General features: G+C 50.8%; 1 protein-coding gene across 16 annotated transcripts in view; it reads left to right on the forward strand.

Moving 5' to 3' along the window:
- NLRC5 (NLR family CARD domain containing 5) overlaps positions 1-23,417 on the forward strand; it is a 93,133-nt gene that overhangs the window by 56,661 nt on the left and 13,055 nt on the right. For 3 of the 16 annotated variants that reach the window (XR_013411763.1, XM_077986070.1, XM_077986075.1), the window contains 15 exons: positions 1,107-1,196; positions 2,101-2,184; positions 6,390-6,473; positions 9,636-9,725; positions 9,917-9,979; positions 10,319-10,405; positions 13,051-13,134; positions 13,952-14,041; positions 14,447-14,512; positions 16,360-16,443; positions 16,529-16,612; positions 19,117-19,203; positions 20,448-20,528; positions 21,300-21,383; positions 21,658-21,750. Coding sequence is in view for 11 of the 16 variants with exons in the window: in XM_077986070.1 (XP_077842196.1) it covers positions 1,107-1,196; positions 2,101-2,184; positions 6,390-6,473; positions 9,636-9,725; positions 9,917-9,979; positions 10,319-10,405; positions 13,051-13,134; positions 13,952-14,041; positions 14,447-14,512; positions 16,360-16,443; positions 16,529-16,612; positions 19,117-19,203; positions 20,448-20,528; positions 21,300-21,383; positions 21,658-21,750 (1,251 nt within the window). In the remaining 5 variants the exon portion in view is untranslated. Of the gene's footprint in view, positions 1-1,106; positions 1,197-2,100; positions 2,185-6,389; positions 6,474-9,635; positions 9,726-9,916; positions 9,980-10,318; positions 10,406-13,050; positions 13,135-13,951; positions 14,042-14,446; positions 14,513-16,359; positions 16,444-16,528; positions 16,613-16,770; positions 16,910-17,253; positions 17,405-19,116; positions 19,204-20,447; positions 20,556-21,299; positions 21,384-21,657; positions 21,751-23,417 lie in introns of those variants that run through there. The other 13 variants (XR_013411764.1, XM_077986071.1, XR_013411765.1 and 10 more) reach the window with 12 other exon arrangements.

Genomic DNA, 23,417 nt, shown 5'->3' on the forward strand with positions numbered 1-23,417 from the left:
CCCCTCCCACTCTGGTCCCCATCTGCTACAGGTCCCCCACTCCCAGACCCATGCTGACTACTCAGTCTTCAGTTAAACCACCCAGGTCTGGCATACTAGGTTTAATCACCACTTCAGTAACCACCGCCCCCACCCCCCAACTGCCCTGTAAATTGTCAGTAATCCACTGCCCTGTTTTCCCCTTGGAAGGAGGCAATGCAGATGGGAGGAAGGGAGGGATATGGTTGGGAGAGGTACCAGAGCAGAGCAGGTGCCAGCAGATTGCAGCAGATTGTGGGAGGAGACAGGAGAACATTTGTGCTTTTGCCTTTTGGGGAATTTTGTAGACTCACCCCTTCATACATGTCACTGCCCTTTCACGTTCTGAAGGCAGGGGCCGTTGGTGCTCTGAAAAAAAATTTTCCATGTCTTCACAGTAAACAACCAATACTAGTTTAGCTCTTCATGATGTTCCCGGCTGCCCTCTAGTGGGATCAGGCCTCTTGGCCTCAGCTGGGAGCAGTGGCAGAGGATAGGGTGGGCCCAGGTGCAGCTGGCTGGGCAGACAGAATCCACAGCTAATGTGTCAAGAAAAGGCACTGCTACACAGGTGGGCTGTCAGGAGCCAGGGGTGGCTCAAGCCTGGGTGGTCTTGCTTCCCAGGATAGGAGCTCTGTTTCTGGGGAACCCCCAGGTTCTTGAAGCCCAAAGAACTGTCGTACAGGGAGGCAGAAGTCACGTGATGCCAAGCAATGGTCAGAGAGGCTCTGTCTTGGATCCTCCTGCCTGCTCACCTGGACAGGAACAAGCTGCTGGCTTTTCTAACTCGGGCTTCCCTTCCCTGAGCCTCAGTTTTCCCATCTGAACAATGAGGGACTGAGCTAGGATCCAGTGACTTCATTGTCTCTGAGATGCCTTCCAGCCCTGACTTTCCAAGTCTGGGAGTCCAATGTGGGTGATATGAGCTTTCCTTTCTAAACGATCCCCCTCCTAGGGGTATATGGGCTGGGAGTCCAATGTGGGTGATCTGAGCTTTCCTTTCTAAACGATCCCCCTCCTAGGGGTATATGGGCTGGGAGTCCATGGGGGTGATCTGAACTCTCCTTTCTAAATGATCCCCCTCCTAGGGATATATGGGCCACTGGATCTTCACCAGACTTCCCAGCTGGAGCCGAGTTCTTGGGGTTCCGTCGGCGCTGCATACCCAGGAGCCTCCGGTACTGTCCCAGCACTTCTCGTTTGGGGGTAACCACAACAGGGATGAGGCGTCAGAGGGGTCAGAGCTGGCAGGGGCTAGGGCTGGGGATTGGGACAGAGGGAAGAGAGGGAGTTTAAGAGAAGAGGAAAAGAAAGAGTGGTGGGTGTGAGGGGTGCGGGAGTGGGGGGGGGCTCTGACCCCTGAGGGGCAGCTCAGCTGGCCCATGCCCCGCATTCTCCTTGGAGAGAAGATTCCACATTTCTGTGAAGCAAACAGAGCAGCTCAGCCACTCTCTGCCTGGGGTCTCCACCTGCTCTAGGGAACACCCATTTTCCAGAAAGAAAGGGGTTGGCCTCTCTCCCCACAAATGCACTCCCCATCTGCAAGCTCTGCCATGAGAGGCTGTGAGACACTGACTTGGCCCCACCTCTCTCCAGGCCTCCAGGAAAGTGGAGGCAAGTGAGGCCCTGGGAAGGACATTTCAATTTCACTTTTAGCCCCAGGGCAATGGGGAGCCACAGAGGGTAACAGGGAGAGGCCTGGTCAGATTTGCAGTGTTAAAATGTGAGACATTTGCGGGGTGGAGAGGGATTGCAGGGAGGCAAGAGTGGAAGCCCAGAGGGTGTTCAATGGTCAAGGTGAATGAGGATGGTGGCCTGGGCTCTGGAGGGGGCGGGGGGGAGGACTTGGGGAGTCACTGACAAGGGCAGCTGGGAACTCAGGGTCCTGCACTGTTGCTGTCAGGGCAGGAGGAATGGGGGCTGCAGGAGAGACTCGGGAGGGTAGCGAGTGCCCCACAGGGGAAGGGGCCTGTGGCCTCCTACTTAGAGTGAGGAATGATAGGAGAAGGAGAGAGCCCCTGGGGCTAGCCAGGGACCCTGGGCTTTCTCTGATTCCCTGCCCTGCCCATTGCCCCTTTGCAGCCTCAGTGAGTGTCCTCTGGAGCCCCCAAGCCTCACTCACCTCTGTGCCACTCTGAAGGAGTGCCCAGGACCCCTGGAACTCCAGTAAGTAACGAAGACACAGCCCTAGAGGGTGCCATGTGGGGATCTGCCCAGTGACCTGGGAGGGGGCTTCCTGGTTAGAAGCCAGGTGGGTCTTTCTTGGTTTCTTCCCACCAGCCCTGCCCCACAAGAGTCCCCTGGCCTTTGGTAGAAACTTGGCTGTCTCTCGGCAGCCCCCAGCCTTAGGCAGCACATGTCTCCCACTGGGAGATGCTGTGCTGGTCTGGGGAAGCCTTCACGTGCACCATCCACTCAACTCAGGGCACCCGGGGGCCCTGTCTACCTCCGACCCCACCCCTGGAGCCTCACCTGGGCCCTCACTTGGACCTGCCTCCATGGCTGGAGCGTAGCACTTCTGAAAGCCCTTCCTCAAGGCACCCCCTGTCTCCGTGGGGTTATCACCTCACTCACCCCAGAACACCTGGGTCTGGGACCAGAGACTGGACCTGGAATCAGGACTCTTGGCTCAAAAGGGCTTTAACTCCCCGGGCCTCAGCTTCCTTATCTGCACAGTGGATGGTCAGCCTTTCCTTTTATTATCATTGTGGTGATTCTATTACAGTAATTACCTTAAAATAAAGAAATCCAAGACAAAACCTGCCTCACCTAAACAACCTCTTCTCTCATCAAATCCATGTTGTCATGTGTCCACAGGACCGTCTACTCCTTGTCTATTTGCATATTCAGTTTCTACCTGTTTGCCGTAATCAACTAGCTGCATTCTATAGTTTCATGCACTGTGTTTTCATAGCATCTGTGTTTTCCATTTTACTTCAGCCTTTTTTCTTGCTTTCCAGCCCCATCTCAAATGCCCTTCCAGCCCTTCCAACCAGATAATCCAGTTTGACCCCCTGGAGTGTGGCCTTCCCATGTCCTTCTCCAGGTTCAAACACATAACCATAAAATCATTATCAGACCTACACTATTTTTTTTTTCTGAGACAGAGTTTTGCTCTTTTTGCCCAGGCTGGAGTGCAATGGCGTGATCTCGGCTTGCTGCCACCTCTGCCTCCTGGGTTCAAGCGATTCTCCTGCCTCAGCCTCCTGAGTAGCTGGGATTACAGGCGCGTGCCATCATACCTGGTTAATTTTTGTATTTTTAGTAGAGACAGGGTTTCATCATGTTGGCCAGGCTGGTCTCGAACTCCTGACCTCAAGTGATCCACCTGCCCGAGCCTCCCAAAGTGTTGGGATTACAGGCATGCGCCACTGCGCCTGGCCCAGACCTACCCTATTAATGGTAATTCCTTAAAGTCATCCAATGGTCAGTGGTCCCTGATTGTCTCTTACCTGTTTTCACAGAATGTATATTGATGCCTTTTAATACTAAATTGCCACAGTATGGGATGAGCTGCAAGTTATTCCACCACACCCTTCTAGAGTCTAGATCAGGGGTGTCCAATCTTTTGGCTTCCCTGGGCCACATTGGAAGAAGAAAAAGAATTGTCTTGGGCCACACATAAAATACACTAACACTAGTGATAGCTGATGTGCTAAAAAAAAATTTTTTTTTAAACACGAAAAAAAATCTCATAGTGTTTTAAGAAAGTTAATGAATTTTTGTTAGGCCGTATTCAAAGCCATCCTGGGCTGCATGCAGCAGGCCATGTGGGCTGGACAAGCTTGGTCTAGATTGAGATCCAAACTGCTTCTAGGTATTGTGTTTTATTTTGTGTAGCACTGCAGTCAGTGCTACAAAAAGCACTCTTATGTGATTTGACTGTTAAGTACCTATTGTATACCAAGCACTGGGCCACATCCTGGGAACACAAGGAGACTAGGATGCAGGCTCTTCTGGCCAAGACAAATCACCTGCAGAGGAAGCTTCATATAAAAAGCCCACTGGGGGTCTGGCACGGTGGCTCACGCCTGTAATCCCAGCCCTTTGGGAGGCCAAGGTGGGTGGATCATGAGGTCAGGAGTTCGAGACTAGCCTGGCCAACATAGTGAACCCCCGTCTCTGCTAAAAATGCAAAAATTAGCTGGGCATGGTGTTGCACACCTGTAATCCCAGCTACTTGGGAGGCTGAGGCAGGAGACTCGCTTGAACCCGGAAGGCAGAGATTGTGGTGAGCTGAGATCGTGCCATTGTACTCCAGCCTGGGCAACAGAGCAAGACTCCATCTCAAAAGAATAAATAAATACAGCCTGGGCAACAGAGCAAGACTCCATCTCAAAAGAATAAATAAATAAAGCCCACTGGCAGTGCTGGGTGGTTTGAGCACAGGTGGGAGTTTCAGGGCCCCCTCTGTCACCTGTGGTTCGAGAAAGTGCAATAGTGAATATGAAAGCACTTTACCAACTGTAGAGTACTGTGATCACTTGCAGGATTATTGTTATAAATAGTCATCAAGGTACTCAATGCTGAAGTCCAGTTACTCACCAACTGTGTGCTGGGGTTCCACCGGGGAAGCCAGGGAAGATAGATAGTGGGGCTCCATCCCCACTCCCTGAATTCAAGCACTGCAGGTCCACTTTGCCTGTGTACATATGGGCATACCATGTGGGATGTGGTAAAGAGTAAAGATTCCATTGCTTAAAAAATAAATAAATAAATAAATAAATAAAAGGAGGGTGTAAGCACCTCCTTTGCCAACGAGAACCCATGGTGTATTTGGGGTCTGGTGGGACGCTATCGGGAGGTGTTTCTGGAAAGACCACCCCTCAATGAAGGCCCCAGTCCTGACTGTGCCTCAGCAGCCTATGCCCAGTCCCTGGGGCAGAAAGGGTAGAGTTGGGCCTCCAGCCCAGGCCCTGGCAGAGGCTCCAACATGAGGCTTCCAGCCCCAGGACCACAGATTGCTCCTCCCGTCCTACCCTGCCCCCCAGCTCATCAAGCCAGTTGATGTGGGGTCCCTGCACTCCATGCCTCCCCTCCAACCAGCCAGAGGAGAAAGCAGCGGAGATGGGCCAGGCTCTTGGAGGCCCCGGAGAGGGGAGAGGGCAGCCTGCAGAGGATGAAGACAGAGAGGAAGGGGAAGGTGGAGAAGGCAGAAGGAGAACATAGTAGAGGTCCGCGGGGGTCGGGAAGTGGCTCCAGGCCCCCCAGGAAGGGGCTGTATGTAAACCCCAGGGCGCTCAGAGTCTTGAGTTGTCCTGGTCCTCCATCTAGAGCAGAGAGAGCAAGGCGGGTATCTGGAGTTTCTCCTAAATGCACTGGGTTCTGACAAATTATCTGGACAATGATGAGCTGGTTGGTCTGGTGTTAGTGGGCAACTAGAGACCCCAGCCAGTCCCTGTCTCCTTTGCTGACCTGTTGTATGCTGAATTTCCATTGTCATATCCACTTATCTGGGTTGAGGCAGCATTGTTTTCCCTTCCTTCCTTCCTTCCTTCCTTCCTTCCTTCCTTCCTTCCTTCCTTCCTTCCTTCCTTCCTTCCTTCCTTCCTTCCTTCCTTCCTTCCCTCCCTCCCTCCCTCCCTCCCTCCCTCCCTCCCTCCCTCCCTCCTTTCTTTCTTTCTTTCTTTCTTTCTTTCTTTCTTTCTTTCTTTCTTTCTTTCTTTCTTTCTTTCTTTCTTTCTTTCTTTCTTTCTTTCTTTCTTTCTTTCGGAGACTCACTCTGTCACTCAGGCTGGAGTGCAGTGGTGTGATCTTGGCTTACTGCAACCTCTGCCTCCCAGGTTCAAGCGATTCCCATGCCCCAGCCTCCTGAGTAGCTAGGACTACAGGTGCGCACCACCATGCCTGGCTAATTTTTTGTATTTTTTTTAGTAGAGGTGGAATTTTGCCATGCTGCCCAGGCTGGTCCCAAACTCCTGACCTCAGGTGATCCACCCACCCCAGCCTCCCAAAGTGCTGGGATCACAGGCATGAGCCACAGTGCCCAGCCACATTCTTTTCCTAACAAACATGTTTGGCAGAACACTGACCTTCATGGCCCTCAAAAATTAATTCTGCTAGTCCATTTAGTTTGGGGAAAAGTCTGCTGTAGCTCCTTGGAAATTCATAATGCACAGCAGCCTATCACAGCCTCAGAGAAGCCCTGCAGCAAACAAAACCATTTAATTTGGCTTAACCCCATATTTTCCAAACTTACAAGACCTTCCTCTTCTTCCAGCCCCACAGATAACCCATGGACCCAGTGCTAGGAGAGAATGTTTCAGGTGACCCTGGTTAGGTCCCATCTCCAGAAGGCTCTGGCTGTGAGGCCGTGCTTCCTGCTTTCCTAGAAGGTTTCCCCCACCTCATCCACATGCTTTGTTTCACAGATTGTCCTGCGAGTTCCTGAGTGACCAGAGCCTGGAGACTCTGCTGGACTGCCTCCCTCGACTCCCTCAGCTGAGCCTGCTACAGTAAGACGAGAGTTTTTCCTATTTCCCAGTTCCTTGTGCTCGTGTCCCTAAGGCTCCTCCATGGCAAAGCTGTACCTGCCCTCTAACCCCTCAACTCCCCTTTACCCCCTCCAACCCCCTCTACCCGCTCCGTTCTTTCCTTAGATTGTTTTCTCATTTTACCCGGCACAACTGGGGACTCAAATCTGCTTCGAGTTCCACCCTAATACTTTGTCAACCTCAGGGGGCATCGTTTGCCTCCTCTGCGTCTCAGTTTCCTCATCTGACAAATGGGATTAATATCCCCCGCCCATTCCCCCAGGGTTGGGACTCAAATAAGTTGTTCTAAAATCAACTTAAGAAATGGAAAATCTGTGACAAATGAGCCGTAGTTCTTCTACGGCTTCTCCCCACCCATGGGAAGGTCACCCACCCGTAGAAAGGGGCTGTACAGATGTAGGTCCTGTATATATCACATGCTGCTTTTGAAAGATCACCATCAAACTCTGCAAAAAGGGAATTTAAGCAGCATGCCCCAAAGTATTAAAACTATTTTCTAGTTTCAGCTCAGACTGGTTAGAATTTAAAAGGATTTAGGCCAGGTGCGGTGGCTCATGCCTGTAATCCCAGCACTTTGGGAGGCCAAGGCAGGCAGATCACCTGAGGTCAGGAGTTTGAGACTAGCCTGGCCAATGTGATGAAATCCCGTCTCTACTAAAAATACAAAAATTAGCCAGGCGTGGTGGTGGGTGCCGGTAATCCCAGTTACTTGGGAGGCTGAGGCAGGAGAATTGCTTGAACCTGGGAGGCGGAGGTTGCAGTGAGCCAAGATCGCACCACTGCACTCCAGCTTGGGCGACAAGAGCAAAACTCCATCTCAAAAAAGAAAAAAAAGAAAAGAAAAGAAAAAGAAAAAACCTTTTTTAAAAGAAAAAGAAAAAAAATAACTTTCTTACTTTAAACATTCTTCTAGCGGTGGGGAAAGCAGCTGCAGCTGAGATGAAAAAATATAACAGGAAAGTAAATCATAATGTTAATAACATCAGTGCAAAGGCTGGGGCTCTCTGAAATGCCTAAGATGGCTCACATCACCTCCATGATCTCGCTTATGCTTGGGTTTTATCTGGGAGGGAGGGAGGGAGGAGACGTGACCACATTCCAGGGGCAAGTACAGCCCAGCTCACAGCACCCCATGGCACCCTGTAATAGTCCCCCCTGCCTGGAAAGAATGAGTCAGAAAGGACTCCTTTGGACATAAAAGGTGACAGGTTAAAATTGAACAGGTTGGTAACCTCAGACCAGAGAGGAACTTCTCTTTGCCTAAGTCACACAGCTTCACCCCGACTCCTCGTCTGCCTTTGGTGGGGTGGTCAGCCTGACCCCTTGCCAGGGTTTAAACTTTATAGTACTCAGCCTGTAGTGCTTGTGCCCCTACTGTGGGCCAGGCACTGTGTGAGGGGCTGGAGACACGGCAGAAAAAGTTGACTATGTCCTTATCTTCTTGGAGCTCATCTTACAGTAATGGGAGCTGAAAAATAAGTAAAGTAAAATCAAATAAGATGAACTTAGCTAGTTATAAGGGAATTTTCTCGGGATGTGGTGAAGAGTGGCTGGAGAGGTGATTTAGATGATGGCAAAAGCCATCAGGGAACGTCTCTGAGGAGGGATGCTGAGCTGGGACCTAAAGGAAGAGAGAGAGCTCACCTTGTGAAGAGCAGGGAACTGCATTCTAGGCAGAGGGAACGGCATGTGTGAGGCCCTGAGGCATAATTAAGCTTGGTGGGCTCCAGGAACAGCGCAGAACCAATGCAGTAAGAGCACAGTGGCTGGCAGGGACGGTCCAAGGAGAGGAGGAAGAGAGAGATGGGCTCAGGTTGGGTTGCACGGGGGCCTGGCGCCCATGGGGAGAGTTTAGACTTTTGTTTCTGGGAACATGAAAGGGAGAGGAATAATTTGGGTTTTCTTTCTTTCTTTTTCGTGGGGGAGGGTGGGGACAGGGTCTCACTCTGTCACCCAGGCTGGAGTGCAATGGTGCAATCTCAGCTCACTGCAACCTCCGCCTCCCAGGTTCAGGCAATTCTTGTGCCTCAGCCTCCCAAGTAGCTGGGATTACAGGCATGCACCATCATGCCCGGCTAATTTTTGTATTTTTAGTAGAGACAGACCAGGCTGGTCTCAAACTCCTGACCTCAAGTGATCCACCCGCCTCGGCTTCCCAAAGTGCTGAGACTACAGGCATGAGCCACTGTGCCTGGTCTTCATTTGGGTTTTCAAAAGTTCAGTCTGAGTGCTGGGTAGAGAAGGGATTGGGAGATATGAGTGGAAATGAGAATGGGAAGAGATGTGTGCAGCAGGTTGAATGATGCTGGGGGCTGATCATTGCTGGGGTGGGATGGAAGTGGGTAGACTCAGGGTGGATCTTGAGAGTGGAATTTACAGACAAGCTGATAGGGCAATTACTGGGTGAGGCAAATGGACGTGCTGAGGCTGCCTCTGAGAGCAAGGTGGATCCATCTCACTTTCTCTAAGGCAGTGGTTTGTAACTGGGGGTGATTTTCGCCCTTGGGGGTCATTTGGAAATGTCTGCAGATATTTTTGGTGGTCGTGACCGCGGGTGAGGGGTGCTGCTACTGGCATCGAATAATTAGAGATCTGGGATGCTGCTAAACGTCCTGTAGAGCACAGGACAGCCCCCAACAACAAGGAATTATCAGACCCCACATCTCAATAGCGCTAAGGTTTAAAAACTGTGCCCGAAGGGCCTGAAGCTTCCCACTCTCTGTGAGCAAGGACTCGCCTGTGAAATGTGTGCTTGCAGGTAAAAACAATAGTAATAATAGCAGCAAGCACAGGTCCCATGCCCGGCAGCGCACCTGCATGATGTAATTAAATTCTCATATACCTCGAGCGTCATACATGACAAGTCCTGATTTCCAGATAAGGAAACTGAAGCTCAGAGGGGTGAAGTCACTTGTACAAGGTCACACAGCCAGTAAGCAGAACTGAGACTCAAATCCAAATCTGCCTGACCCTCAGCCCTATTTGTGCCTCTTGAGCCCCTGCCTGCTTCCCTATTGCCTTGCTGAGCTGCTACCCCTCCCCACCCTCCCTTTCCTTACCCTCCAGCCTAGCCAGATTCCTTGTCCACTCATCTTGCTGGGATCTACCCCCTTTCCTTTTCAGGCTGAACCAGACGGGACTGTCCCCGAAAAGCCCCTTCCTGCTGGCCAACACCTTAAGCCTGTGCCCACGGGTTAAAAAGGTGGATCTCAGGTGGGCATTCTCCTGGGACAGCCAGGACTAGTCCTGAAGGGTTGCGCCTGGAGTCTGGTGGGTATGAGGGGGTAGGATGAAGACAGTAGGACCCAACTAGAGACTGGGCTTCTGGAGGAGGGGTACTGGCCTCGTGGGGACATCCTGAGGCTGTGGCCGCAGCTGTCTGACCCAGGTGCTGTCTGCTCCAGGTCTTTGCACCATGCAACCCTGCACTTCAGATCCAATGAGGAGCAGGAAGGCGTGTGCTGTGGGTAAGCCCCCTTAAACCGTGCCCAGGCAGCTAGTTGATGTTGGGAACCAGTAGATCTGCCTCCTGGGTGGCCAGAGCAGCATACAGACTGCCTAGAACAAAACATTCCTGTGGAACAGCCCTGCAGAGGGACTTGTTTCTCCCCAGCATGAAGAAGCACAGGTCCTGGTGGGACCTACTGTGGGGGTGGGAGCAGTGGATTCTGGACACTTCCAGAGGGTCCAAGCTTGAATGGAGACCCACCTGGAGCTCGGAAGCTGTGCCCTGGACTAGCCAGGGTGGAGGTGGTCTCAGTGGCCAAACGCCCCATCCCCTGCTTGTCCCCTCTACCTCCGTCCAGCAGGTTCACGGGCTGCAGCCTCAGCCAGGAGCATGTGGAGTCACTGTGCAGGTTGCTGAGCAAGTGTAAAGACCTCAGCCAGGTGGAGTAAGTTGAGGGAGGAGGAGGAAGGAGAGGAGCATGGATGCATGCCTGAGGGGCACTGGAGGGGAGAAGAGGGTCCGTGTGTGCCCATATAGTCATGTGCCTGCCTACGCCTCTCAGAACCAGCTGTCAGGGATGTCTGGGACTTTGGATCACATACCCAAAGCTTCCCTGAATCAATTTTCTCTCTCCCGCCCCCACTCTCGGAGTGGTGGAGCTAGTTCCACGGTGCGCCCTCTGACTTGGCCCTCAGCCTCAAGTGTGTGCAAGCTCTGCTGGCAGATGGGGGCTAAAACACAAGATTCATTGTTGGCTCAGCAGGTGGTTAAAAGCAGTAAATGACTCTGCCTGAGGAGGGACGCACAGCCAGCCAGGGTTGGGTCTTGCAGTCTCTTGTATTGTCGAGATGTGGTATCCGCGTGGCCTGTCTTGGGTACTCGAATAGTCAGCCCCTGCATGGGTGGAATAATAATAGCTAACACCTATTGAGCACTTTCTCCTCTAAGTGCTTGACGTGTTCTTTTTATCTTTCCCGTATCCCTGGATACTAGTATTGTTCTCATTTTACAGATGAGGGAACTGAGACACAGAGTGTAAAAACTTACCCAAAGTCACACGGCTAGTAAAATGCAGAGTCCCTACTCACACGCATTAGGAATCCAGCCTAGGACCAGTGGGAAATAAGGAGAGAGCAGTCCACCAAAAATGCCACACAATTTTCATTTCTGAGATTACAAGCATGAGCCACTGCGCTTGGAATGTATTTTAAAGAGATATGAATCAGAAATATGTCTTTGAGGTTTTTGTTTTTCATTATAGAGGGAAATTTTTCTTTTCTTTTTCTTCCTTTCTTTTTTTTTTTTTTTTTTTTTTTTTTTTTTTGTGATGGCATCTCGCTCTGCCGCCCAGGCTGGAGCGCAGTGGTACGATTTCGGCTCACTGCAACTTCCGCCTCCTGGGTTCAAGCAATTCTCCTGCCTCAGCCTCTCGAGTAGCTGGGATTACAGGTGTGAGCCACCACGCCCGGCTAATTTTTGTATTTTTAGTAGAGACAGAGTTTACCATGTTGGCCAGGTTGGTCTCGAACTCCTGACCTCAGGCAATCTGCCTGCTTCAGCCTCCCAAAGTGCTGGGATTACAGCCTTGAACCACCGCACCCTGCCAATTTTTCTTATTTTAAAGACTATTTTATTAAGTGGCTTCATAAGACAAACTGATTTTTAAATGACGTTTCTCAGGAAAAGAGGAGATTAACAAGCATCAAAAATGTCACAGACCTGGAGGAAAATCAGATGCTCCAGGACACACTGGTTATATTATTTCTGACACTGTAGCTAAAACTAGCTGGGTGCAGTGGCTCATGCCTGTAATCCCAGCATTTTGGGAGGCCGAAGTGTTTGGATCACCTGAGGTCAGGAGTTAAAGACCATCCTGATCAACATGGTGAAAACCTGTCTCTACTAAAAATACAAAAATAATTAGCTGGGTGTGGTGGCACATGCCTGTAATCCCAGCTACTTGGGACGCTGAGGCAGGAGAATTGCTTGAACCTGGGAGATAGAGGTTGCAGTGAGCCAAGATCGTGCCATTGCACTCCAGCCTGGGCAACAGAGCAAGACTCCATCTCAAAATAAATAAATAAATAAAACCACGGAATGCTACAATGAGGGGAAATAAGAAACTTCAGGTGAGGTTTCCAATATTGACATTGTATTCCCAGATTAAAAGAAGAAATCTATGGGTTTAAAGCATCCTCCAAACATTTTTTTTTCCCTTGAATTTCCTCTCATTCAAAAACTGTGGATCCCAAATGATGCAGGCTGAGGGCGTGGTGAAGGCAAATTGGGTTTTCTTTAACCCCTGAAAGCCTGCTGGAGGCACATGAGCTGGGAGTGGTCACCCGATATGGAAGAGGACGATGAGGACGGATTTACTGTGGTGCTGGGGAGGGGATGGTAGCAGAGAACGTAGGAGTTGCTGGTCGTTCTAGTGGTGATGGAAGCAATGGTGATGGTGGTACTGGGCTTGGTGGTGTAGAATTGTGGTGATAATGAAAGTGGTGGTGGTGATGGTGCTGATACTGGTGGTGGTGATATTGGTGGTGGTGGTGGTGATGGTGGTGATATGGTGGTGGTGGTATTGGTGGTAGTGATGGTGGTGATACTGGTGGTGGTGATATTGGTGGTGGTGGTGGTGGTGATGGTGGTGATATGGTGGTGGTGGTGGTGGTGGTGATGGTGGTGATACTGGTGGTGGTGATATTGGTGGTGGTGGTGGTGGTGATGGTGGTGATATGGTGGTGGTGGTATTGGTGGTGGTGATGGTGGTGATACTGGTGGTGGTGATATTGGTGGTGGTGGTGGTGATGGTGGTGATACTGGTGGTGGTGATATTGGTGGTGGTGGTGGTGGTGATGGTGGTGATATGGTGGTGGTGGTATTGGTGGTAGTGATGGTGGTGATACTGGTGGTGGTGATATTGGTGGTGGTGGTGACTGATGGTGGTGATGGTGGTGATAGTGGTGGCGCTGGTGACCCTGACATGGGGTCCAGTAGCAGTGACAGTGGATGCAGGCTCCTGGTAACTGAGGAGCATCTCAGGCTGAGGAGGCACCTCTGATCACCGCCACTGCTCCTTATTCCCTACAGCCTCTCAGCAAACCTGCTGGGTGACAGCGGGCTCAGATGCCTTCTGGAATGTCTGCCGCAGGTGCCCATCTCTGGTTCGCTTGAGTAAGTGGAAAGCAGCATGAAGGACAGATAGCAAGGAGGAAGCCTTCCCTGGGCCAAAAGCATGAGGGGGCTCCTTCTCAGGGCATCCCCCGGAGCCCCAGAGAACAAGGTCTGCAGAGGGCAAGGGGCGAGTCTTCCCTTGCCTTCACTCCCCTGGCCTTGAGTCCTATCCTCTGTCCCTCACACCCACCATGGCAGAGCCTCCACCAAACACCCAAGAGAGGCTGTGACTCATGGCAGGGTGGAGTTGCCCCTCCATGCACCCCTACAGCCAAATGGACCTGGGGACAGGGAAGCAACATTCCATCCCCAGCCAGCTGATGTGGGATTGCAGCCGCCTGGCTCCTGGTCCATCCTGTCCCTGAAGTTCTTCTGACCCAATCTGTGGGACATAAATTTGGAGATGCCCCTGCAGCAGGCAGGGTGCCTTAGGAAGTCATCCACATGCTTGCCCCATCTCCCCAGTGACCCGGGGGAGTGACAGCCAGCACCAGGATGCCACTTGTTGCTAGGCAACTGAGCTTTATGCTTTTTTGGGGCTAGAGCTGCCAGCCAGGCCTTGCCAGTGCCCTGCCCCAGACCACAGCGGCAGCGGGCAGGGTGAGTGCAGCGCTCACGGACTCAGGGTTTGGTGCCAGTTCTGCCTCTGTGGGGATGGTATCCTTCTGGGCCTCAGTGTGTCCATCTGGAGATGGATGCTTAGATATGGAGGTTTCTCTTCCTAGAAATGACAGCTGGAGGGGAGATGGAGGGGGCTGGGCAGGGCTCCATGGAGGTCCTGCCCTCACTCCCATTCTCATCCCCATTTCCCTTCTAGTCTGAGTCACAACAGCGTTTCCCAGGAAAGTGCCCTGTACCTGGTGGAGACCCTGCCCTCCTGCCCACGTGTCCGGGAGGCCTCAGTGAAGTAAGGGGATGTTGGTCCCCAAAAAGCCCTTTTCTGCTGGTCAGCAGGTGCCCCTGGCTGATGATAGGAGAAGTAAGACACCCACATTTTATAGCCTTCCATCTGGTTGGCTTGGGGCAACCTCTGCCTCTCTCTGAATCTCAGGGTTTCCTGAGCATAGGATCATAATTTCTATCCCCTGATGCCCGGGTGCCATAGGGACCACAGAGGACATGGGGTGGGAAGGCCCGGTATTGCCATGCTCACAGAATGAGTTTGTGGGTCTCCTCTGGTTCTGAGGCCTCCATCCCCCCTTGTCCCTGTGGGTGCAGCCCTGCTTCCCTCTCTGTGCCCCGTGGGTGCCCTGGGTGCCTAGGAGGATGGCACGTCTGGGCACCGCGCTTCCCGAGGCCCTTCTCTCTGCAGCCTGGGCTCTGAGCAGAGCTTCCGGATTCACTTCTCCAAAGAGGACCAGGCTGGGAAGACACTCAGGTAATCCCTGCGGGGTGATGGGACAGGGGAGGGAGAGGGGAGAGGAGGCTGAACCCGCAGCGGCTTCCATGGCCCCCTCTTCCCTGGGCCGTCTCCTCCTTTAGAGAGCAGCTTCAAGCTCACGGCCTGGGTCTGTTCCCCAGATCTACCCCTGATGCCCTCGTGCCTCCAGTCTCAGCCGGGGCCTTGGCATTGAACTTGTGCTTTTTAGTCATGTCCTGACTACAGCCCCTGAGGTTTCTGAGTGTCATGGTTAAATATTTTGAAGCCACTTGAAAATAAATCCCTGATCTGCTACTTACCAGCTTTGTGGCCCTGGACAAGTAAAATGGGGATAATAGCACAACCTACCCCTTAGGGTTATTGTGAGGATTAAATGAGTTAATAAATATAAAGTGCCAGGAAAAGGTCTGGCTCATGGGAGTGCTGTCAGCTGTTATTATTACTGTTATTATTATTATTATTATCATCATCATTACCCCTGGTAGCCCTGATTCACTGCCACTGCCTTGGGCCAGTTCCTTTACATGTCTCACTTCAGCTGTGAACAGAGCCTCCAAACTGATCCCTGCATCCAGTCAGGTCTCCTCCCCTCCATTCACTCCACGGCCCGCAGAGGGATCTTCACAACACACATCTGAGACTGCTCCTCTGCTACTCTGTGCCCCTCAGTGGCTCCCCATTAACCCCAGGGTGAAGTTCAAAGTCCCTAGCATCTTCTCCCTCACAGTCTGATCCAACTGTCACCTTCCACCACATTCTTTCCCACCTCCCCTACACCACACACACACCCTACACACCAACCCCACATACCACATATACACCATGCACACCCTACACACAGCACACAGCACACACAACACACACAGCACACATAACACACACACACACCACATACCATACACATACCACATACACACACATACACCACGCACACCACACAACACACACACACCCCACAAAAACAAACCTCCCATATACATACCTGGCACATTACAAATATGGCACACACACACCACATAATACCTACAAATACCACATACACAACACACACACACACAGTTCAGCCACAACCTTCACTATTTGCTCCTGGATCAAGCCCTGCCTGAAGCTTATCTGCCTCTGCTCACACCGCACTCAGCCCAACATTCCCTTCTTTGCCTTTTCTGAAATAAAATTTTCCCAATCCTTTAAAACCCATCTCAAACATCAGCCCCTCCTGTAAGCATCCCAGCAGCCCTGTTCCATCAGAGTGAACCGCCCCGACGTTCACTGGGCCCGTTCGCTTGGCTGGGCCCGTCTGCTGGCCACCCAGGGCTGAGGTGCCTTGGATAGCAGGCCCCACGGAGAATCCCAGGCACACCTTCCTCCCCAGGGAGCTCAGCCAGTGCTGGTCCTGGAGAGTAAGGCAGTGGTTAAGGGTTTGGGGTCTGCAGTCAGACTGACCTAGATGGAAAACCGATTCTGCCCTTCTTTCTTGTCTGCTGTGTGTCCTTGGCTTAGTCAGTCTCCCACCTCTAATTGGTGCTATGAGAATTAAAGGAGACCCTGCGGGTAAGGCAGGAAGTCCCGTGACCCAGAGGCTGACACAATGCCTGGCCTAGAGTCAGGCTCCCTAAATAACTTACTCCTAATACTTTCTTACAGGGGGTGCGGGAGGTTCCTCCCCAAAGAGACAGGAAGCTCCCAGGGCAGGAGCTGCATCTTTGGCCTCTCAGGCCCTGATCCAGGCCTTTGCCCTCAGGGGTGGGATGCTCCCCTAGTAGGCCCTCAGGGAGGCTGAGATGAAGCTGGGCAGCAGTGCCCACAGGCCTCACCCAGGCTCTGCCCTGGCTTTCTGCCCTCAGGCTGAGTGAGTGCAGCTTCCGGCCAGAGCACGTGTCCAGGCTGGCCACCGGCCTGAGCCAGTCCCTGCAGCTGACGGAACTCACGTGAGTGACCCGCCCAGCCCGTGAGGACAGCAGAGGGGTGGGGCACCCTGCCAGAGCCACCTCAATGACTGACCTCTGTCCCCAGGCTGACCCAGTGCTGCCTGGACCAGGAGCAGCTGGCCATCCTCCTGAGCTTGGTGGGACGACCCGCAGGGCTGTTCAGCCTCAGGTACCTCCTCCCCCTGCTGCCTCTGGGAGGGGCCATGGCGTGAATGGGAGCAGGGGCAGCACCGGAGTAACAGGCCCCCAGGATCATGGCCTCGGCCATTTCCTGTACCCACAACCCTGCCATCTGGACTCTGAGCAAACCCTGTCCATCTGTGCCAGAGACCTCACAAGGCACACAGAGAAACTGTCCTTCCCCGGGCTGGAGGCCTGTGTTTTGGGATTTAAGAAAAAAAAAACAGCAAAAAAGAAAGTTCCAGAGGATACTGAACTGAGGACAAAAATAAACTGAAACAAAGTTCTTGTCTGTCTGTTCACCATGATCATTTTAAAACACTCAGAAAAAGAAAATACCAAAGTAGAAAGAAAAATTTTTTAAAACCCCTGTTCCCAGTACCTAGATTTGACAGTTGTTCATAATTTTTTATACTTGCTTCATATTTTTATTTTTATTTCAGCTGAAACGGTTTCAACTAAGTTATAGACCTCATAATCCACTCCTAAATATTTCACCATGAATCTCCAAAAATAAGGACATTTTCTCTGTAATCACAGTTCCATCAGGACACCTAAGAAACTCAGTGAGCCATTCCTTAGTGTCAGGTACTACCTAGTCTAATCTAAAATGTCCCCATTGTCCCCCAGATGACATAGCTGGCTTGTGGGATCCAGGATCTAGTCACATCTGGTCTCCATTTGCACAGGGTGGCGATAGTCTTCTGACTTTTCTAACCTGCGGCATCACCGCCCCACCCCCTCACCACAGCTTTCTGTTTCATGTCAATGTCTGTTGACAAAATCAGCAACTGTGTGTACTGCAGACTGTCCCGCTCCTGACTCTGGTAGCTTTCTCATGATGTCATGGCTCGTGTTCCACTAACCCCTGACTTTCCTGGAAACTGGAAGTTAGATCAAAAGGCTCCACGACATTCAGTTTCATGTTTGTGCCCAAAAAACTTGCGTCACCGACAGAGCTGTGCACTTCTCATTGCAGCCTGTGACAAGGCACCTAAGGACTGGCTGTTCTCCAAAACAACCTGTAAAAAATTGTTATAAAATACACATAACAAAATTTACCATCTTAACCATTTCTAAGTGTACCATTCAGTTGTGTTAAGTACATTCACTTTTTTGTATGGCCAATCTCCAGAACTCTTTTCCTCTTGCAAGAATGAATCTCTGTCCCCATGAAACCACATCCCATTTTCCCTCTACCCCAGCCTCTGGCAACCACCATTATGCTTTCTGTCTCTATGAATTGGACTGCTCTAAACAGTTTATATGAGTGGATTCATTTGTATTTGTCTGTATTTATCTTTTTGTGACTGGCTCATTTCATTTGGCATAATGTCCTCTGGTTCATTCATGTTGCAGCATGTGTCACTATGTCAGACTTTCCTTCTTTTTTTTTTGAGACGGAGTCTCGCTCTTGTCACCCAGGCTGGAGTGCAGTGGCGCTGTCTCAGCTCACTGCAACCTCCACTGCTTGGGTTCAAGCGATTCTCCTGCCTCAGCCTCCTGAGTAGTGGGGATTACAGGTGCCCACCACCACACCCAGCTAAATTTTTTTTGTATTTTTGTAGAGACAGGGTTTCACTATGTTGACCAGCTGGTCTTGAACTCCTGACCTCAGATGATCTGCCATTTCAGCCTCCCAAAGTGCTGGGATTACAGGTGTGAGCCACAGCAGCCGGCCCTTTCCTTTTTAAGGCTGCATGATATTCCTTTGTGTGGATAGGCCACGTTTTGTGTGTCCACTCATCTGTCAATTGACACTTGGGTTGTCTATTCAAGTGTCCAATTGACAGTCTCTGCTTTCTTTTTTCAATGTTATTTTATTTCAAAAACAATAAAGACGAGGTCTCACTGTTTTGCCCAGGACGGTCTCAATCTCCTGAGCTCAAGTGATCCTCCCACATCAGCCTCCCAAAGTGCTAGGCATGAGCCACCATGCCCAGCCAGAAAGTCCCAGCTTTCAATTATTTTGGTTATATATCCAGAATTGCTAGAGCACCCAAAATAACTCTTTTTTTGAGACGGAGTCTCGCTCTGTCGCCCATGTTGGAGTGCAGTGGCACGATTTCACCTGTGGCACATGCCTGTAATCCCAGCTACTTGGGAGGCTGAGGCAGGAGAATTGCTTGAACCTAGGAGGCAGAGGTTACAGTGAGCCGAGATCATGCCATTGCAGTCCAGCCTGGGCAAAAAGAGCAAAACCCTGTCTCAAAAATAAATAAATAAAATAAAACATAAAATATAAATATAAAATATCATTTGAAAAATAATATTTTCTGTTTGGATTGTCACAATCATGGTTGTTGGAATAAGGGTGATGTTAATTTGCTTTTTTAGATTGATGCCTAGTTGTATTTTATAGTTTTAAAACAAGCATAAAAACTCAAAAAGCCTCTAGGCCCCCCCTTGACACTCCTCCCCCAGCCCTGTCATGTGTGCTGATTGTCTGCTGCTCAACCTGGGGGACCTTATCTGTGTCCCCTTCTGTGACAGGGTGCAGGAGCCGTGGGCGGACAGAGCTGGCATCCTCTCCCTATTAGAAGTCTGCGCCCAGGCCTCAGGCAGTGTCACTGAAATCAGGTGAGTCCAGAGAAGAGGCCCCCTTGGAACTCTTCATCTTTCATGAGCGTTGGAACCTTTCCTTGACCTTCCTTCATCCTGTGGGGTAATAGCTGTGTCACCAGCTAGTTCTTCATGTCCCCAGGGTGGCAGGAGCTCCTGGGGTATGTGTGAGGGGCTACACATTTGTTGGGACTAGTGCAGTAGTCAAGCCACAGTGTCAGCAGAAGACATTCCCAGATTCAAAACAAAGCGCTATTGGATCCAGGCAGACATGGCTAGGAGTCCACGCTGGTTGCTTGGAAGAGGCCCCCAGATGCAGTAACGCACATGATGGCTCTTCAACCAGAAATAACACAGTGACACACAGAGTAGCTAATAGCAAAGGTTTTTAGCATCCCACTCACCTATGTTCAGATCCCAACTCAGTCGCTTACTGGTTGGAGCCCATTACTGTGTCTCTCTGGCCTCAACCTCCTGCTCTTACAAAAGAGTCTAATTACAGCCCTTTGTGGGGCTGGGAGGATTACAAGAACTGGAGCCTGTAAAGATGTCTGATGTACTGTCACCAGCCACACAGGCTGCCCTGCTGCTTCCTTCTCTCCAGGAGTGAACAAGGGGATGCTCTGGGGACTTTATCCTCTCCCATAGCCCTCTCCCCATAAGCACCTCCATGAACATAACATTCAAGTAAAGGCGGTGAGCTTAGAGCGCACATGGAGACTCCAGACACACCCCCTACCCCACCCTTCCACCACACTGTGGTTCTTGTGCCCCTCCCTCAGAAAATTCTGGAACTGCCCTTGGATCCCTCTAATGGCTTTCTGTCATGGTCTGAAAAGCCTCATCAACTTATTAACTTTAAATCGTTGAAAAGGGCCAGGCGCGGTGGCTCACACCTGTAACCCCAGCACTTCGGGAGGCCAAGGCAGGAGGATCACTGAAGCCCAGAGTTCAAGGCTGCAGTGAGCTGTGATCATACCCACCAGGCTGCACTCCAGCCTGGGTTACAGAGGAAGACCCTGTCTCTAAAAAAAAAAAAAAAGAAAGAAAGAAAGAAAAAGAAAAATTGTTGAAAAGGCACTACTTGGGGTATCGTGTGTGATTCACGGAAGCGCCTACTTTCCCATCCTAAGCTGGTCCCTGGCAGGGGAGAAGGGGACCCAGGCAAAGGGTCTCAGAGTTGGAACCGGGCAGCCCGGGTGCCAGCTGGGCCCTCCAAGGAAGGCTGCCCGGCCTCACATTGTCTACTGCTCACTCCTCAGCATCTCCAAGACCCAGCAGCAGCTCTGTGTCCAGCTGGAATTTCCTCGCCAGGAAGAGAATCCAGAAGCTGTGGCACTCAGGTGGGACCCAGTACCAGGGACCCCAAGGCAGGTGCTGGTGTTGGGGAGGCTGCAGGGCTGCTTCTGACCAACAGTCGCCACCCTGCCCAGAGTCCTTAGAGGTTCCAAGTCTTTACACAGCCTACAGAGGTCTGACCAACGCACTTCTGAGGCGCTTCAGCCCCACCCCAGGCCCCAGTCTCAGCTCCAGTCACCCCCACGAACTTTCAGTTCCCTGAACACCATCTTGCTTAGACCTCAGGGCCTTTGCACTGGCTGTGCCCTCTGCCCAGAATGTTCTCTTCGCGCCTGCCTTCTTCACCTGCTTAGCTCCTCTTCATCCCTCAGGTCTCAGCTTAAATGCCACCACCTCAGGGAGGCCCCCTGGACCCCAAGACTTCATCAAACACTTCCATTATCCACTGTTATAGATCCCTGGATTCATAGCACCTCTAATCCATATGGCACAGTTTTGGAAATGAAAATGTCACCCTTTTGAGTGGCTGCAGCCCTGCCTGTGTACATTCTGGGAAATAGAGCATGGTAGGATCTCAGCCTCACTTCACCTCCTCGGCTGCGTGTCCTTGTGCAGTGAACAACCTGCACAACCATACCAGCTGCCCCATCTGGACTCCTGCTTCCTAGCACTTCTCATAAGTGAATAGCAAACTGTAGGACTTCGTTTGATCGGCATTTAGTTCCCCCTACACCATAAGCTCCTTGCAGGCGGAGACTGAATCCCCCATACTGGACTAGATGTTCAGAAACTGTCATCTCCCTGTCTGTGTCCAGGTTGGCTCACTGTGACCTTGGGACCCACCACAGCCTTCTTGTGGGGCAGCTGATGGAGACGTGTGCCAGGCTGCAGCAGCTCAGGTCAGCACCTGGAAACTCTGTGTGGGGCCCTGAGTTGTCTGGTTGACCCTGGTGCCTACTCCAGGCCACGTGTGACCCTAGCATTCTTAGCATTCTCTCTTCCTTGTGCAGGAGAAAATCACACTTGGCCAGTGGAGGGGAGGGAGAGCCCCAGGGTGGCTGAGGGGAGCTCTTGGGTGGCCCCTTCTCCTCTCTTGGCATCCCCTTCTGGATGTGATGACCCCTGAGGTGTGTCCAGCCTGAAATTCTCTGGAATATCCTTGGACCTTTTCAGCTTGTCTCAGGTTAACCTCTGTGAGGACAATGATGACAGTTCCCTGCTGCTGCAGAACCTCCTGCTGTCCCTCTCTGAGCTGAAGACATTTCGGTATGCAGACAAGACATTTACTCAGGCCCCTTTACAGCCCTGCCCTGCCCTGACACCTCCCGTCATTCCCAGCCCTGGGCTCAGAGGACTCAGTGTCTCACCCTGTGGACAGAAACCACAGGTGGCCCTGGAGATGATTTTTAGGGGTACCCAGTTGTAAACATGACCTCAGGAACATTAAGCCACATGGCAAGAAAGTTATTCCCTTTTTAATGCTCTTTCATTGCTTTTCTTTTAAAATAACTGCAAACTAATACAAAGTTTCAAGAAGACTGAGAACTGCTGTGTGCCATTTACCCAAATTCACCCTTAGAGCCGGGCGTGGTGGCTCATGTCTGTAATCCTAGCACTTTGGGAGGCCAAGGCGGGTGGATTGCCTGAGCTCAGGAATTCGAGACCACGCTGGGCAACATGGTAAAACCCCGTCTCTACTAAAATACAAAAAATTAGCTGGGCGTGGTGGTGCATGCCTATAATCCCAGCTAATCGGGAGGCTGACGCACAAGAATTGCTTGAACCCGGGAGGCTGAGGTTGCAGTGAGCCAAGATTGTGCCATTGCACTCTAGCCTAGGTGACAGAACGAGGCTCTGTTTCAAAAAAAAAAAAAAAAAAAAAAGGAAAAAGAACAAATTCACCTTTTGCCAATATTTTTCCACATTTGCTCATTTCTTCCCTCCCTCCTTCTTCCCCACCTCCCTCTTCTTCCACTCTCTCCCTCTCTCCTTTTCTGAACCATTTAGAAGTTGTAATCATGTCCCTTTACCCCTTAACATTTCAGCAAATTTGCTAAAAATAAGGACATTCTCTTCCATAATCCAGTAAAATTATAAAATCCAGGAAATGTGACATTGATACGCTACTATTATCTCAACTACAGTTTATACTCCAATCTCACCAGTTTTCCCAATAATGTTGCTTATTGCATGTTTTTCCCAGTCGTGGATCCAGTCCAGGATCACAGTCTCATTTAGTGTCATCTCTTTAGAGTATTCTTCAACCTGGAACAGGTCGTTGGCCCTTCTTTGTCTTTCACAGCATTGTCTCTGACATTTACAGGCCAATTATTTTATAGAATGTCCTTCCACTTGGGTTTGTACGGTGTTTCCTCATGTTTAGAGTTGGAGTCTGCCTTTGGGCAGGAAGATCACACAGGTGATGCTGCGTTTTTGTGCCTTCCATCGGGGCACCTGATGTGTCGGTGTCCTCGGGCTGGTGATGTTAACTGTGATCACCTGTGACAGTGGTGTCTGCCAGGTCTCTCCACTTGCAAAGTTACTGACTTTCTCTTTGTAATTAACATAGATTATGTGGTGAGGTACTTTAAGATTATGTAAATATCCTGGTCTTCCTCAAACTCTCATCGGTGAATTTTAGCAGCCGTTAATAAATGTTACTTGAATCAATGAATTACTATGACAGTTGCAAAATGTAGCTTTCCTAACTTTTGATTTTCTTTCCACCTAACTGATTACACCAAGAAGAAACTCTTGGGTTGGGCACAGTGGCTCAAGCTTGTAATCCCAGCACTCTGGGATGCCAAGGAGGAAGAATAGCTTGAGCCCAGGAGTTTGAGACCAGCCTGAGCAACATAGTGAGACCCCCATCTCTACAAAAAATAAACAAAATAAATGTTTAAAAAGGAAGAAACTCTTTAGGACAGACAGAT

The sequence above is a fragment of the Macaca mulatta genome, chromosome 20 (assembly GCF_049350105.2).
Source record: "Macaca mulatta isolate MMU2019108-1 chromosome 20, T2T-MMU8v2.0, whole genome shotgun sequence".
NCBI lineage: Eukaryota > Metazoa > Chordata > Mammalia > Primates > Cercopithecidae > Macaca > Macaca mulatta.